Genomic DNA, 18,089 nt, shown 5'->3' on the forward strand with positions numbered 1-18,089 from the left:
GCCACTGGTTGGACATTTGCAACAAAGGTGATCTACATTTAGCTTTGACCAATATCGAAAAAGACATCGCCACATTAGTAGCTAGGTACTCACCAGACTCAGGGCAGTCATTGATAGGTATAATTTTTATATTTTATAAAAATGTTTTTTCATAGGTAGTTAAATAAAATCTTTTTGTATAGTTAAGTAAAATAAAACCATAACGATATTTTTAAAATAAGTTTTTACTTTAATTGAGTACTCTGTTGAATAAATAAATATATATATATATATGTTTACACGAAGACAATTTTATTTTACATGATGAGGAGTTAGCAGTTAGTTATTACGATAAAGGGGCACTGAACCAAAAAACGTTAAGAACTACGGTACTAAGGCACATAACTTAGTAGGAAAAGTTTAATACAATAATTCCTCATCCAAGAACTTCGAGTAAATGGTATTCCCTCACAAAAGCAGAACCAGGATTTACTACTAGAGAAACAATTTAACAATTTAACAATTGACCCTCAGAGCGAAAAACTCCGACCATATTTTATATTGTGGTTTAATCTTTGACGAAATGTCAATCATGCATCATATTGAATGGGACGGCAATAAATACCATGGACATGTGAATTTTGGTGCTGGCTTTAATAATAATAAGTCTGTTATTGCTACCGAATGTTTTGTTTTCATGCTAGTTGTAATCATTGAATCATGGAAAATACCGGTTTGATAGTTTTTGTACTCACTTGAATAGTTCACAGAAATCGGAACTAATTCTAGAATGTTTAAACCTTTTAAACAAAACTGGCATAACAATGGTTAGTTTAACTTTTGATGGATGTGCTTCAAATATTAACACGTCAAAACGTTTAGGTTGCAACCTAACTTCTTTTACAACAAATTTTGAATTTAAATTAACTGATTCATTAACAAAAAACATTGCAATATTCCTTGACCTTGCACATATGGTTAAGTTGGTTAGAAAGACTTTGGGCGAAAAAAAAAATTTTTTAAATGGCGATAACAACATTATAAAATTTGATTATCTTGAAAAGTTATTATTACTATAAGAATCCGGCTTGCATTGGGCAACTAAATTGAAAAAACAAAATATTTCGTTTTTTAACCAAAAAACGTAAGTCAAAATAGCTACACAACTATTGAGCAAATCTGTCGCAGATGCATTAGAGTTCTGTAAAATTTCTGTTTTATGTCTGGACGATTTTCTATCATGTGAACCCACTCTTAAGTTTATTAGAATATTAATTGATGCATTTGACATTTTGAATTCTACAAACCTATATGATTATGGTAAAAAAAAGCGTTAAGCTCACAAAACTTGAACGATTTGTACTGAAACTTATTTTCAAACGGTCTGGAGAATAATGTATGGTGTGGTTTGGTGGAAAGCTAATAGGACTGTTCTTTTATGATGGTGCGCTCAATGGCAGACGATATCTTAATTTTTTTACCAATAAACTTCCAACGCTTTGGATTAGACACACAAAAACGTATGTTTTTCCAACAGGGTGGAGCACCAAGCCACAATGCAATTATTGTTAGCCAATATTTAAGTCAAATATTTTCGAACCGCTGGATTGATACTAATGGTTGTTCCTTGGCCTGCACGATTCCCAGATTTAATGCCATTGGATTTTTTTTCATGTGGATATTTGAAGACTGTGGTTTATGCAGACCCACCTGTCAATCTACAGGACTTATATGACAGACCTTCTATGTCATTTTAAGTTTTTAGGTCAAGAAAGAAAAACATCATCAACATAAATCCACAATTATTTTTAAGAAGTAAATTTGAAAAAATGTACATAATTCTTATATTTAATTTCCGATTACACAACACACAATTTTGAGCGCCTAAAATTGACATTTATAAAAATTTAAATTCTCATAGCGCATATGCTTAGTGTAACTATTGCAGATTGTGTGTACCTATTTCCATAAATGCTAAAAAAAAAATGATAAATAATTATGACAATGAACTCAAAACACTATATTATTATAGTGTTGGTGATAGTAGGTACATTATGATAATAAACTTTATACAAATTCGTATAAACCACATTTGACTTAAAAATATATAACGCATAAACATAGGCGACGACAACCTTTACAAAAATGTAACACTGATTTGTATATATCAGGGGTGGCCAAACCGCGGCTCGCGTCATAGACTTTTGCGGCTCGCATCTAATCGTAACCTTTTTACAAAAAGTTTAAGTTACTAACCTTAAATTGTCACGATACTCAATTACTTTACAATGATTGACAACGATAACTTTTGGTTAGGTTTGCATAATTTGGTTAATACTGTAACAGATAACTTTTGGAGGTGAAATTTGACGGGGCAACTTATAATTTGGTAGGGAGGGGTAAGGGGGTGACACAATAGCCCCTGTTGAGTTACAGCCTATTAGGACTTTGTTTGCCCACGCTGCGGCCGCCATGGCAACAGTTCAGTAGATCAACAGTTCAGCAAATTAGGCAGTACCCTACTTGTCTTGACTGGAAGTCTACCTCTTTATGTTTATTATTTTGAATTCGTATGTAGATGATATAAAGTATGACATATTTTATGTGAATTATAAAATTTGCACAAGTCACATTTGAACCATTAACAAGTTCATATTCAATAGTCTCCGATGCATCACAATAACAAATAATGAATGTAACCGGCTTTCGAATATTGTGGTGATTCCTGGGTGTATTCATGTGCCACGTTTTTCAAGAAGCGTTATCACCTGATCTCAGCGTCGTGGCCGTAACCGCACCGATGACCGATCAGTACGATTCCACAAGAGGAACGATAATTGAACAATTTCCACCACAATTAGTGGCTAGTGCTCACCTAACGGCAGTATCCTGAACGATTTTTTCAGCCAGCGCCCACCTAACGATCATATCCGTAACCAGTAGACTTTTAGAGCTCATCTAGTGTTTCTATCTAGAACTAATACTACGACTGCAGCGCCATGCAACGGCCGCGTCCGTTAGAGCTTTGCGCGAGATTCCGCACGGTGTGTAGTCAACACTATCACGCACAGCACTGTTTACACTGCGCACTCCGCTCAACAAGTTTTTGAATAACCAATTGTGTTTTATCCAGTGTGTTTTTCTTTTTTAATTCAGTTAATAATATTAAGTAATTAGAATATTACATGTGTACGGTCTCACTGAACAATAAATTACTATGATGTTACGGAAGATTTTGACTCGTGTTCGAAAACATCGAACTTGGTAGGATTGCTTGCTTAGGTAGTACGAAATTAATTGTAGCAGTGGTACCCAAATAGCTTAGCCATTTCAAAATCCGGGCTCACGTGCATCCAAACCATTGACCTATGTTGTTAACTAGTTACTACTCATGGATATGCGGGAATAGATGGAGAAAATGCATCGATAGTGAAAATAAGAATTGTGCTTTGCTGTTAATGAGTTTTTAACAAACAACTGCTCTTAATCACCGAAATACATCAAAACCACAGTTCTTCGTGTATCAAACCCTCTTAATTTGATTTATTGTTCAGAACTTAGTCAATATGTACAGAACAGGTTAGTTTTATCATGATACAATTATGTTATTTTTATTTTAAAATGTTGATTAAGTTATAACTATGCTTATTGACTTAGAGAATTAGCATGTTTTATTTTTTGTTATGCTATACTACTTACTTAAATAAAAATCAACATATATATTAGGTGGGAATATACATCACCAAGAAAATTACTTTTTTTTCAAGTTGAAAAATTCGATTTAACTATTAAAAGATCATTTAGTCTTCAGGTATCTCTGTATCTACCAAAAAAATAGATAATACATCTTTTAAATATTGTTTATAATAATATATAATTAAATTATAGTTGTTTTTGTTTTTAAATCGTTAATTTAAATGAATATTTACAATCTGTACTAGGGGGCACAATAAGTAAAAGGTTTAGTATAATGAGGAAAGGGACTTGAAATGAAATTAAAGAAGGAATGACATAAAATTATAGTTATTGCTATTTATCAATAACCGTCCTCAATGCCTCAACCAGCCACTTATCTTATAATTTTATTCTGGTTATCTGATTAAAAAAATGTTTCATTATTAACTGCACACTCTATAATGTTTGTACTTAAATCATCTTATAACAGAATTCATTCAAGCCTGTACGATAATGTCTAGGACTAATATATTTTTGTATAGCATAGTTAAAATAAAATAAATAATATTAAGGTTATTATTCAATAGGTTCGACAATGATAATGATTTAAAAATTGGCTTAGGTACCCTATTTAACAATAAACACTAATACTAAAATATAATAGAATTACATACTATGTTGGATAGTTCATGCTCAGGGAGTTTTTGTCTTTGGTGTCTTCTTATCCACGCACATATAGCTTCATCCCACTTTCTTTTTATAGATTTAAATAGATATCTAAATCAAAGGGTTGTAGTAAGTGACTGGAATGAGGTGGCTATAGTAAAATGGTTACGTTATTATTTTTTGCCAGTTCTACCAATTTCAAATCCTTATGCGAAGAATGACTGTCATATATTAAAATTACAGGGTTTTTTGATGTTGGTTTTGCAGTTTTAAAAATAGTTGATATATGCTTGTTTTTTCATCCTACCATTTTCAGTTGCCGCATAAGTTGTTCCAGGGAAGTTAGATTTTTCACAACCCCACTTATTCTACACACTTTTACGTTTATAAATATTTAGAGGTAGTCCCTTTTCACCAGCAGCACTACACGACATAAGAACAGAAGTATTTTCTCTACCAAAGCCCTGTGTTACGCTAGTTGCAACCACATTTTTCGCACCTACCGCCCTTGTTTTTGAAGCATCTAAGCAGAATGACGTTTCATCTAAGTTCAAAATTTGTTTTGGTTTATCCAACAATTTTAATTCATCAATGGTATTCCACTATAAATTAAAATAACCATATATTATAAAAGGATCACCTGATTTTTTTCCTGGCATACTCAACGATTTCTGGTTTTTTTAAACTTAAATTATGTCTAAATGAAAACCAAGTCACAAATCCTCTTTTGGATAACAATGGATTTAAAATATTATTTGTATTTAAATAATCACTTACTTGTGTCATTACTTCTTTTTGGCTCAGACCATATCCAAATTTTTCCATAATTTTTAGTAGTTCGGCCAAATTCTCTTCTACAGCTAGAGTCAATTCTGGTGGACGCCCATAAGTACTAGATTTTTGTCCTCGCCTGCCCTTTATATGATCATTTAATGTTGCCTGTGGTATAGAATAATGTTTTGAAGCTCTTGTTACTGTGAATCGCCCCTGTTTTATATATTGTACAGGTGTTGAAAGAAGTGTTTTTGAATACTATGGTTTTTCTGTTTTTCTTTTATAGTTCCTCACAATTTTTACTGTAACTATATAAGTACATAATTTAAATATTTTAGATGGGTTCTTAGGTAATTCATTTATGTAGGACGTAGGTAGTAGGTACTTTCAGCTTTTATGGGTGGAGAAAGTGCGATTTCGCCAGTCAACATGTATCAATTTGAATGAGTGAAGAGTATAATATTGTTAAAAAACTCTTTAAACAAAACATTGAGTTTCATTCAATAAGTTAAATGCAAACTAGATGTAGAAAAACATCTTACCTAAGTTTCAGTCCAGCTTGAAAAAAATAACAAACAACACTTAATATTGAAACGTGAGATAAATACAATACGTTTTTTCATAAATAAATAACATCATCAAATGATATCATTTCAATGTATCTAACATTGAATGAACAATCTAGGATATTTTAACAATTGTTTTTCTATCTTCAAAGCAGTTATATGTTAAAGTACAATAACTGATATGCGGATTAGGCATTTACCCCCGTTTATGCACTAGCCTCACTTCACCCTAATTTATTATTATCTATTATTTTTATTTTTTTACACAAACAATTTACATGTGTAAAATCCAGTAATTTTTAATTATTCTTAATTTTAAATTCAAATCTGCTAGATTACAATAATAATATATTTTAATACTTCTTTTTGTAATTTGTTCTTAGGTCTGATTGATGATTCCAAGTCAAATAGCATTGTTACAGATCAAAAGAATGATGAAAATAAATTGGTATCATCAACAGTATTTATTACTAAACCTTTACAAAATGAAGTTAGTATTACTAATATTTAATTATTACCTATATTTATATTGAATTATAGAGTTCAAATATAAAAAGTTAATTTTAATTTAGTAGGTTATTTAGAATGTCTATACATTTATATATTATATTATACATTTACATTATATGTATTAATGAGTGTTTTAATTAAATAGTTTATTCATAATTTATTTTATTTAGGTACTTATTGTCTTTTCTTAATCATTTGTGCTGAATATTTGTAAGACATTTGAGAAGACATTTTGTAAACATTAGTATTACATTTCCTAGTAGCCGGGGCATTAGGTGCAAAATGATTTGTATGAGTTTCTGCCGCTGAATGTATTTTGGGTGTTCAAATATTTAATTTAATGACTTTTTCCCAATATCGGTTTTCATTCAGTCTATTATTGCAGTGAAGTAGTTCAAGGAAAAAACTAAATTTGGAAACTATGTATTGTATAATTGTCTACAGGTGAAAGGGGAGCAAACAAATTAACTGTGCGTCACCCAGTTATACATTTATTACTGTTTATAATTATTATTATTATTCAACAATGAATAACTAAAATAAACTGCGTAATTACCACAAAATTAGATTTCTATCATATGCAATTTGTAGGATAAAAATTATTTAGGTTTCTGATAATTCAGTTGTTATGGAATAAAACCTGTTCTGGTTATATTATAGATTTTGGTATGTTTTGGTTTATGACTTAGGGGTTATTTAGAGGTATTTTGTGCTTGGGTTAATTTGGGTACAAGGTAGCCAGTAAGTAGTACTTATCTTATGCTTAATTTTAAAGCATGAATAATATAAGTTGGTATTATAATAAACTGTAATGTTGCTGGTAATAGTTGTATAAATTATTGTGAGAACTGCGCTGTAATATGTGTTAATGCCACATTGGTTTTAAACATTTAAACCACTGAAAATTAAAACCACCATGAGACCATTATAAGAACATATATAGATAATTTTATTTCGTTGGTAATTTATTTGTAACCAATGCTACAGTTAGTGTAGAGTAGTAATGTAACACAAATTACACAAATTACAAATGATAGTAACAACATTACTTTTGCAGTAACGCTGTACTAATTGCATTACATTTTATTTAAATTAATGTAATTGTAACCAAATCACTGTTTAAATGACATTTTTATGAAATAACTAGGTATTTTCCAGGTTATTAAAATATGTTATGAATGTAGAGTATATGACAAAAACTTTAATAGAGAATTATATTATGTATAATAGAGTAATTATTTATTTTATTTTTTTAATTAATAAAACAAATATTTAAAACATTATGCACACATATTTTTCTTTAAGAGTGTTTTTTTGAAACTATTTATTTGTTTAAACAAACCGTTTTCCAATTTTGAACTTTATACTATTAAACATATAAATATGATTTTCTTTTTTCATAGTCGGAAGAACAATGCTCTAAAAATAGTATTGTAAGGCTAGAAGAACATAAGGTATTAAACAAATCAAAACATACTATAAGAAAAACATTTTGCATTGCATGTAAGTCATATAACAAAATAGTTTTATAGCATTACTATAAACTTCTTTCTTGTTGGTTTGTAGTACTAATAATTTTTTTATTTTTATGTCCAATAATAAATTACAAAATGTTCTATACATTTATAATGATTAAAATTGGTTGTATGATAGGTTGAAATTGTATACATTTGTACATTTTTTATCCAGTACTTGTTTCCTGCCACAGTGTTGTATACAATTAATAACCTCTACAACATTTTCTATTATGATATTTTTAAGATACAAAACTTTCAAATATAAGTAAATAATAATATATTGTTTACAATTAATAATAGCATAGTCAATAATTAACATTTAATAAATAGACTTAAATGAATATAAAAAAATATAACAATTTCCTTAAGATTCTTAAATGTCACAATATATTAAAATTAGTTGATAACATTATTTGTAAAATAAGTGTACTCTATGCACTTGAAATTACACTCAATTCTACCATGTAGCAACCACACGCTATTAATACTATTTTAATATAATAAAATACAATTAAAAACATTATTAGAAGTATTTACCATTTTTCAATACATAGATCACATACTAGATTAACCTACACATAAACTGTACTATCAAGATACAGACATACATTGATCATGAGTTTCACAATTTAATTTGAAGACTGCTGACAAAAGATCAATTTTATGTGAATTTGTGGCAGGCTAATAATAAACCAGTACTCTTTTTTTCAATGCTTTCAATACAACAAATATTTTTCAATGCTTGAATTGTATGTACTATAAAAATTATTTTATAAGTATCATTTATGATTCTTAAAATTGTTTCTTTTCTGATTTTCAATTTAAGTATTCCTCTTGATAACAAATAATTGTATCATATATGGTTTGTTCAACAAAATTATTTTGAAATATAATAACATTCTTTAGAAACATATAGTCATAGCCATGGTTATATTTTTGAAATAATATACAGACCATAGTATAGCAGGTCTTTTATTTATTTATTTATTTTTTTGTACCTGTATGGCCATTTGGAACATTAAACATATTTAGATTTTCAATTTTGAGGTTGGTTTCTGGTTTGTTGAGACTTTAAATGTTTACTTTTAATTTTTATGTATTATTATATTTTGTATTCATACTCACAATGACATTTACATTTTGCAATGTTTTTAACAAAATAAATTCAGTTTATTACTACATACCATTACTTATAGTTAAACAAATTACTTTTGTAGCAATATAATTATATCATACATATTTTATGACAGACCATCTTTGTATTCAAATTTAACATATACATTAGTAATGTATATAACATTACAGAGACTCTCTAAATGACTAGAAACACCCAACAACTACAGTAGAGCAAAGCAGTTACCTACTTACCCTTTTTTAAACTATATATTTGATAAGTTATTTTAATCATTTAATGTTATATTAGTATTTTAATTTTAAGCTATATTTAACGCTGTTACCGAAACAAAACTATTGTCAAACAAAACTGATGATCAGAAGTATAAAGATCCTACTATTGATAATTCATGCCACTCACTGTAAGTATATCATAGTTTACAATCTCTTAAGAGGACGCCACACCCGCACGAGTAACATACCAAATTTATGCCCAGCAGTTCAAGTTTTATGCCGTTAGCTTAAAAATTAGAGTGAATCCACCTATTATGAAACTTTATGTTAAGAACTTTATCTGTGTTTTGTTGGAAGTTTTTTTACAATAATTCAGTTTTTAAGTGAGTTATGAGCATTTTTAATTTACATTTATTATACAAGCATACCTCACTTAAAAACTGAATTGTCGTAAAAAAAACTTCCAACAAAACACATATAAAGTTCTTATCATCAAGTTTCATAATAGGTCGATTTACTATAATTTTTAAGCTAACGGCATAAAACATGAACTGTTGAGCGTACATTTGGTATGTTAAGCGTTTGTAAGACTGAGACAACACATGCGGGTGTGGCGTCCTCTTAAGATTTTGACATTAATATTTATATATTTTTTAAATTGTGTGTTTACAAAAAATTATGATAAAATATTAGAATTGATAAGTTGATCTAATTTTTTTTATTTTGTTTCTTATCAAAAGTCTATTGTAACCTGTTTCAACTTTACACACCCAACATAAATTATTATTATATATGTATTAGGGTGTTCCTTATTTTTCATTTTTATATACATAAAAAGTTTCATTCAAATTCTTTAATTTTAACTCGTGCCTCAAAAGCTCTAAAGTTACAAAACTAGACAATTTTCAATATTATTAACTTCTTTTGATATTCTTGAACATAATTCTGGGGAAAAAATGTTACAAAAAATTCAAATTAGTTAAGATACAAATGGTAGAAAACTTAATATACTTAAATTTGTTTGGTATTTATTAGTTTCCAAATATTTTAATCAAAAAGTCTAAAAAAAAAGTAATCTTGAAAAAATGAAATATTTCCGGCTACATGTCATAACATATAAATAATTAATCATGAAAACAACTAACAATAAATATTAACATAACAACTTAATACTCATATCTTTAACATATTTTAAATATAAATAAACAACTAAATTTATGACTGTGTACTAGCGTTTGTTTTCTGTGATTAGGATATTTTTTTGCAATGACCACTAACAACTTGTAGTAGATATTGTTTTTGAGATTCATCTTTGGTTATTTTGTTGTTATAATCTTTTCACTCCTCTTTCTGCTACATAATTTATAACTGGAATATTTTTTTTAATTAACAGAGCTTTATTATAATCTTCATTATTTACCCACTTTGAAGGGTGTTCGTTTGAAAAAGTGGTATTGATGGCACCGAGCTTGATTAATGGCCCCTGGTATTTTAAAGCTAATATCATTTGAAAGTTTTCATCCTAAAAAAGTAACTGTTTATTCTAGTAACTCTCGATAATCATCTCTTGGCTGCTTCTCTAAAAGTCGATCTTTAGAAAATTTAATAATATGAACATACGTCATTTACAGAATCTAATACATTACTATTTTTGAATGTTGTTTATTAATTATATATTAAAAAACTAACGATTCAAACATTTTTTTGTTATTAAAACACACTGACTTAAGTTGATAAATTTGTTTAAATATTTTTTCTCGTGCTTTTTAAGTAATAGAACAGATTTGAGGATGGTAACTTGAACATTTTGCAATTTTTTCCCTTCATCTATGCTAAAAGACTACCCTAATATGTATATTTATTGACTTACATAATTTATTATACATTTTTAGCTAAATTTCTCTACAAGAACATTGCACATTTGATTGATATTTTTCAATAGTGGTAGGTAACAATGCTCCAGAACTTTTTAGTTTGTGATTTATACTTTTTTTTTAACCTATCAATAAACCTGTATTTCTCCGTGGTGAGATTTCAACTACCTATTGTATACTATCTTGTTTTTTTAAATTTTATTTTAGTTGTGAAAAGCCAATGCACTCATATGATACACATACATCTAACATAATATCAGATACAATGAAATTAAAAATGCACTGCGTTTTAAAAAAACACAGAAATGGGATATTATGTAATAAATTTACAGATGTTTATAATGTAAGTATTCTAATAATTATTAATGAAAAATCCTCAACAAAATATTGTTATTATAAATATTAATAATAGTTACTAGCAATTCAAATAGTGTTGACACCTAGCTAAACCTGCTTAAGTACATATATGTATTGTTTGAACGTATGTATATATGAATTTATTTATTTATTCATTTTATTGATTAGGTTATAATTATCAGTAAAAAGATTGAAGTAAAAATTCTATTTCAAACCAGGTGGTTGTATTTATACTTGAACATAATAAATATAACACCTTGTATAATAAATAAATACAATTATTTATTTTTACGCTTTTAAAATAATATTATTTTTATTAATTATATTTATATCTAATTAAAGTATTGGTTTATTATTTTATAGAATGAGTATAAAAGTCACTTAAATTTTTCCGAGTATGGATTCAGCAGCATGAAAGATATGGCATACAAACTACCTTCTGTATTTCATGTAAAATTAATTGAAGATGGCAATGAATGTATTTTATTTGAAGCTAGTAAATGGAGTGAATTGGAAAATAAATTAAATGGTTTGAATGTGCTTGCGTAATGTAGTATACATAGTATACACATAATACATTTATTATAAACAAATTATATTATTTTCAGATCCATCAATATTTTATACAAATATTCCAAAAACCATATTAAGAAATTTTTCTGAGTTTTTTGATAAGCATAGAACTGGTGTGGATCTCAATAAAATGATGAAATTATACCGTGTAATATATATATATATTTATATAATCAATTTTTTTTTCTTTAGAACCGATGTTTTAATGTATTTTTTTTAGTCAAAATATGGCCGATCTTATGAACCATTGAATTATGGCTACTCTTCCGAAAAACATATGTTTGAATCTTTAGACAAAATGGTGGAAATAAAAAATAGTGTGCTGTATACTAAAGATCCTTTTGCTTATACACAATTATTAAAAACAATAAATCCTATTGATATTAATGAAAAAACTGCTCTTGTATTACCGGTATGTATTGAAATTGCTTGTTAATTTTAATTAATAAACATTAATTATTTTTTTGCATTTTGCGTTCAAGTAAATTATTCAATGGTTTTATAATTCTTATTGTACATTTTATAAAAATGTTAAATTGAAATAATTTTATAGATGTACTGTTTTTAACATAGGATAATGATTTTCTATTGAATTACTCGAACAATGATATCTGCAATGGAAGATTTAAGTATTATAAAATGAAGTTGAATGATCAGATGTTAAATAATGTTATTGTTGCTGAAGTTTACAGCCCAAGTTCATTTTATGTTCAATTAGCGAAAGAAGCCAATGCTTTAAATAAATTCATGGATGAATTGCAGTAAGTCTTATTTTTAATTGATGTATGGTTTCATTTCTAACAGTAATTTTGTATCATATTTAGAAAGTTCTATAATGAAAATGAAGAAAAGTACAAAGTTTTACCAAAATTAATTCTTCCAGAATTACCATGTACCTCATGTGTTAAAGATACCAAGTTGTGGCACAGAGCTAAAGTTTTAAAAATTGTCGATGAAGAAAATGTGCAAGTAATTACCAATTTTAAGAATATATTTTTTTATTTTAATCTTTAGTTAATATAAAAATTTTCCAAGTTTATGAAAATATATTATATATTAACATAACTTGAATAGTTGGCAGGAACTGAATAAGGTAAGGTGTAAAATATATGTTTAAAAATTATTAAAAATCTTAATTGTTCATATCTTATTCCTATTATTTTGGTGTTTGTTAACTTTATACAGACCGCTCTTAAGGAGAATTTATGGGGACCTTTTTGAATGATATCATAACTTGATCGACGACCGTCCAACAACTAAATGCTTACAAGCATAAACATGAATTAATGCTATAACGTATTATTTAATAATCTGTAGACACTTAAAGTATTTTGTTATGACAATAAAATCCCAATGATAATTTGATATAGTTGTTGACTTTAAATGTATAATATAGTGGAACACCAAAGATTATCTACAGTATAGCCAATATGTTCAACTAATCTATTTAATTTGATTAGATATTAAAACACAATGATTAATTACCTACTAAATAACTTTCAATAATTATTGTAGTATGAGAAATGTTGGAATATCCACCCTTCTGAGTGAAATTTTAACCCTCTTAAGACATGTCTTAGGGTTGAAATAATTAAATCAAATGTTCAACATATTATTGTTTTAAACAATTAAACAAAATTTCAAGATGGCACATTCAAAATGTCAAAAATAATTATCTCTAAATAAGGACCAACCTTTCTACGACACATCAAATATTCGTTCACCAGTTTCAATAATATGTGATATTAGAGTGAAATGACCAATAATACTATTGATAAGCAAGATTATTATCTACTTGGAGGCTTTTATTAATATTATTTTTAAGTAAGTAATGGCCTATTTAAAACTGTACATTTTAAAATTAAAAACTTAAATATGAGGCAACGTGAAGGTCTAGATCATAAGCTTATCTTTAATTTTTATAATAGGTCAATTCATTCTGATATCAAAACTAACAGCACACTATTGAAACTTGTGGACTAAAATTTGCTTACGTATGTAAGACCAAGTCAACTCATGTTTATAATGTTCTCTTAATATCAATTTTAATTTTAAAAAATAAGTATAAGCAGCATATTTTTCTATGAGCTTTGAAAGTTTAAATATCCACAACATTTTTCAAAATCACGAAAATCAACAAATCATTTTGAGTTAGAAATTCATAAAAAAAAAATGTCTATTTATATCTAAAATTTAATAATAAAATACGAGATTTCCTGTAAGTTGTCTTACTTTTAGCAACAAATAAAAAGTTAATCGGCTTCAAATCCTTTTTTCGTGAGCGTCTTTTGTTATAGGGGGAACCATTTAACAAACTATTTCTTGTGAAATAATTTTCTTATTTTGTTGTAATTAAAAAATGAATAACTAAAAGGGTACTTATATAAATTGGAATATAGATCTATTTAAGAATGGTAATTTAAAAAAATAACATAATAAAGGAATTTTATTTTTAATATTCCTATATTATTTCATAATCTTTAAAATACCAGTTCATGCAAATAATAATTATTCCAGATTTGTTTTTCCTAGTAAATATTTTCCTTGTTTATGTAGCCATATTAAAATATATAAAAACCGATAACATAAAGAGAGCTAAAGATACATAGGTATAATTTTTCTTTTATAAAAATGTATAGTTGAAATGTTGTCAAAAATTATCAATATTTCAAAAAAAATCTAAGTTATTTTGTACTTAAAATTTATAAAATGTCAAATTTTCTAGCTAAGAATTGAAATTTAAAACAATTTTTCTCACAAGTAGTTAATATTGTATCAAATGCATTTAAAAAATTTATAAACACAGTTTTTTTTAGACATTTTAATTTCAAATTTGAAAGAAATAAGATATTTTTATAAAAAATAACGTTTTTAGTTATTTTGTTTTAATTCAAAAATATTAATCGGGGATACTTCAACTTATACATTTTCGGTATATTATTATATTGTACACAGACAAAGACATATTCAAATGCCGTTTTTTTGGCAAAAATTAATTCAATTTACTGTGTATTACTAATGTCTAATAGTAAAATAAATTACTTTAACAATAATATCACAAACTATACTTAGTAATATTATAGTCCTTCAGACCATCTCATCATTGTTTTTTGTATACAATGATTTTATATCGTTGAAAGAATTAAAATTGAACATGTACTAAGCAACAGAGTAGCACCCACTTGTCCATCTTTTTTATTTTATACTCAATAATTTATTGTTATAATCGAATATTTTTGCAACATATTTTATTGTTGGTATACATTTTTCAAAAGACATTAACATCCTCACACCATCTTAAATATAGTTTTTTAAGTTGAATATTAAAATTATATTCAATCAACTATAGTCTTTGATTCTTAAGATATTTCTCAAAATGTTTGAAAATATTAATACTTTGTATTATTTTAAAATACAACTGACACAGCATAATATATTTTCTAGTTGTTTTTTGTTGATTATGGATCAATTGAAATAGTACCAAAAATCAATATCAGACTTTTGCAATCAAAATTTAGCACTTATGCTACTCAAGCAATACACTGTGGTTTGTACAAATGTATAGAGTACAATTATTCAAGAGAAATAAGTGAATCTTTTGCTGATATGGTAGAGCAACACGTGCTAAAAGCACAGGTCCATCCACCAATTCCTGAAGTAATTATCTAAAATCTAAGTCAATGCTGTACTACTTAATTTTATTTTTTTTTTTAATTTCAGAACGATTCTGGAAAAATAATGGTTACGTTATTTTTAAATACCAAATATGATCAAATGAATATAAACAAAAGAATGTAAGTTATATAAATTATATTTTAACTAATTATATTATAAACGTTACTTTTTTTTTTTGATATTAAATAAAATAATTTTTTTAACTGACAATTACTATTATTTCTGATTTAATATCTGAAATATTGAAGTGACGTATGAATGTTATTTTAAGTTTTATGTAAAGAAGAAAATAATAGCTCATATTTTGTAACACATTAGTTTGATTTATTTATATGTTTAAATGTTATTTCTAGCTCCAAAGTTCTTGCAAATATAAAATATTCATCAAAATATCAAAAAAACATTTAAAAGATAAATCAATCAATGTAGTGGAAGAAATTAATCGAATTTGGATATTTTAAAAAGAAAAAAAGGGATGCAGCATAAAAAAAAAAAAATTGACTTGAGTAAAAATATTTATTTCATTATTTAATATATAACTTAATCATCTCTATATATTGTGGTGTATATCTGGTAACTAAATACATTGACAAGAGAAAAAAGTTAAGTTTCTTCAAATATGTGTATATATATTATTGTTGAGTCAGTAAGACATACATTATAATTATTATTGTTGGGCCAGAAGGGCCATCCTTTATATCTTTGTGTATCATTTAAATCTGTATAATAATACAAGCCATTTACCAGCAACCGTCTTATTTAATTTACCGTCTTTTCCTAGTAATTTTTTTAAATTATTAAGACCCCTGCAAACGTGCCATTTTTAAAGAGTTGTGTTTAGGCAACTATTTTGTTCCTTCCAACTATTTCTGACAGTAAATAATCTAAGTAAAACTCTGCTAATGATGTTTTTGTATTCCAGAATTCATCGTCACGATAAATTTGATCAACATAAATTCCTAATACATGATTATAAAATATTATTAAATTAAAATGAATACTATTTTAAAAATATTACTTATTATACAACTAAAAAATTTAATAATAAAATTAATTACCTTTTGGTGTCCAAACTACAAAATAACATACATTTCTTTGTGTTATGTGAAGTTGTCCCTGTACTTGAAAATAGTAAATATGATTTTTTTTTAATATTAAATTTTCTGATTCTATTTCCATAAATTTTAATTTATTTTCTTTCTGTGCATCATCTGGGGAAAAATCTTTTGCCGAATGGGGACACTTAATTTCAATGATTGCATCATTTCCAATAATTCCATCTGGTGATGCAGCCAAAAATGGCAAATTAAAATCTACAAATAAACCAATTGGGAGTACTTTTAAGTTGTACATGGTTTCAAACTCTGTTTTTGCTATTGATTCAAATTGAATTTCCGTAACTAAATCATGATATAATAAAAAATAAAATCAAAGTATACTATAAATAATTCATAAAATAGAAAACACAATTTACCTAGTATCAGTAGTTCCGTGGAAAAAAAAAGGATTAATAGAGAATAGAAATTACAAAAAAAAAAAATTATAAATTTAATTTTGTTTTTTCTAATGATAATTTTACGCTTCTTGCAAATTTTACAAAAATTGGATGCTGTTAATCTGGACAATCTTTCTTTTTTCCATTCTTCGTTATTTGATTGATCAATCGTTCAACGTTCTAATTTCAAAATATCAATATTGCTTAATTTTTTTGTCTTCAAAGTCTTCTTTTGTCATTGCCAACGGTTGACAACCGAGCTCTCGTCTACAGCACCATAGTCGGCATTCGGACCAAAAATGATTTTTTTTTTTTGTATTTTTGGTCTTGAAAATAAAATAAAAAATAAGTAGATATTTTTAATAAGCCCATCATCGTTTAAAAATTATAATTATAGTATAATATTATAAATTACCTAGAACTAGTTTTACAATTTGTTTTTTCAATATATCTCCTTTTGTTTTCTTTGGCAATAAACTTTTTTGTATACATTCCCGAGCTAAAATTGGTTGACTTCTTATACAATTGCCGTAAATAATTTGGTCCATAATTATATGCAGAGACTGCAGTATTACACCGTGCGTTATAAGATCCTAAAGTTTAATATTAAATATTCCAATAAATGATAATTAATCCTAATTTAACTTTTAATTTTGTCATCATGAACGACAGATTTAAAAAATAAAAATAACGTAGAAAAAGTTACCCCTCAATGAGAAATTCACCCGTTTCCCTCCTACATACTTTGCGACTACACTATTATAAGTTTCAACACTGTTATTATTTAACATAAAATATAATGATAAAAACATAAATCTTTCCAGTTGCCTTTTTAACAGCCTCGGTCATATAATGATTTCTAAACAAAAATATTTTTAAGCAATAAATTGCCCGTGCCATCCACCAAGCTTGATGCATAGCACCAGGAGGATGAATTGTTATATAGTTTTCCAAATCACCACCAAGAAACATTAGTACTAATTCTAAAAATTCACTGTAGTCTCCTCGAGAGTGTTTAATTTTTAGTTTGTTTTTGACAAAGTTGAGAATATCTTCCTTCAAATTTTCCAAAATAGCACCA

At 26.9% G+C, this 18,089-nt stretch overlaps 1 protein-coding gene across 1 annotated transcript; it reads left to right on the forward strand.

The window, feature by feature from the left end:
* Positions 1-2,785: 2,785 nt before the first annotated feature.
* LOC111031304 lies at positions 2,786-16,263 on the forward strand. Its single transcript, XM_022311187.1, has 13 exons — positions 2,786-3,558; positions 6,044-6,150; positions 7,574-7,673; positions 9,126-9,222; positions 11,116-11,251; positions 11,629-11,794; positions 11,874-11,986; positions 12,059-12,250; positions 12,412-12,599; positions 12,663-12,807; positions 15,283-15,495; positions 15,559-15,632; positions 15,867-16,263. Exons 1-13 carry the CDS (start codon positions 3,546-3,548, stop codon positions 15,919-15,921), a joined length of 1,599 nt encoding a protein of 532 aa, XP_022166879.1. The 5' UTR covers positions 2,786-3,545; the 3' UTR covers positions 15,922-16,263.
* Positions 16,264-18,089: the final 1,826 nt, after the last annotated feature.

Source organism: Myzus persicae, unplaced genomic scaffold (assembly GCF_001856785.1).
Source record: "Myzus persicae strain clone G006 unplaced genomic scaffold, MPER_G0061.0, whole genome shotgun sequence".
NCBI classification, from domain to species: Eukaryota; Metazoa; Arthropoda; class Insecta; order Hemiptera; family Aphididae; genus Myzus; species Myzus persicae.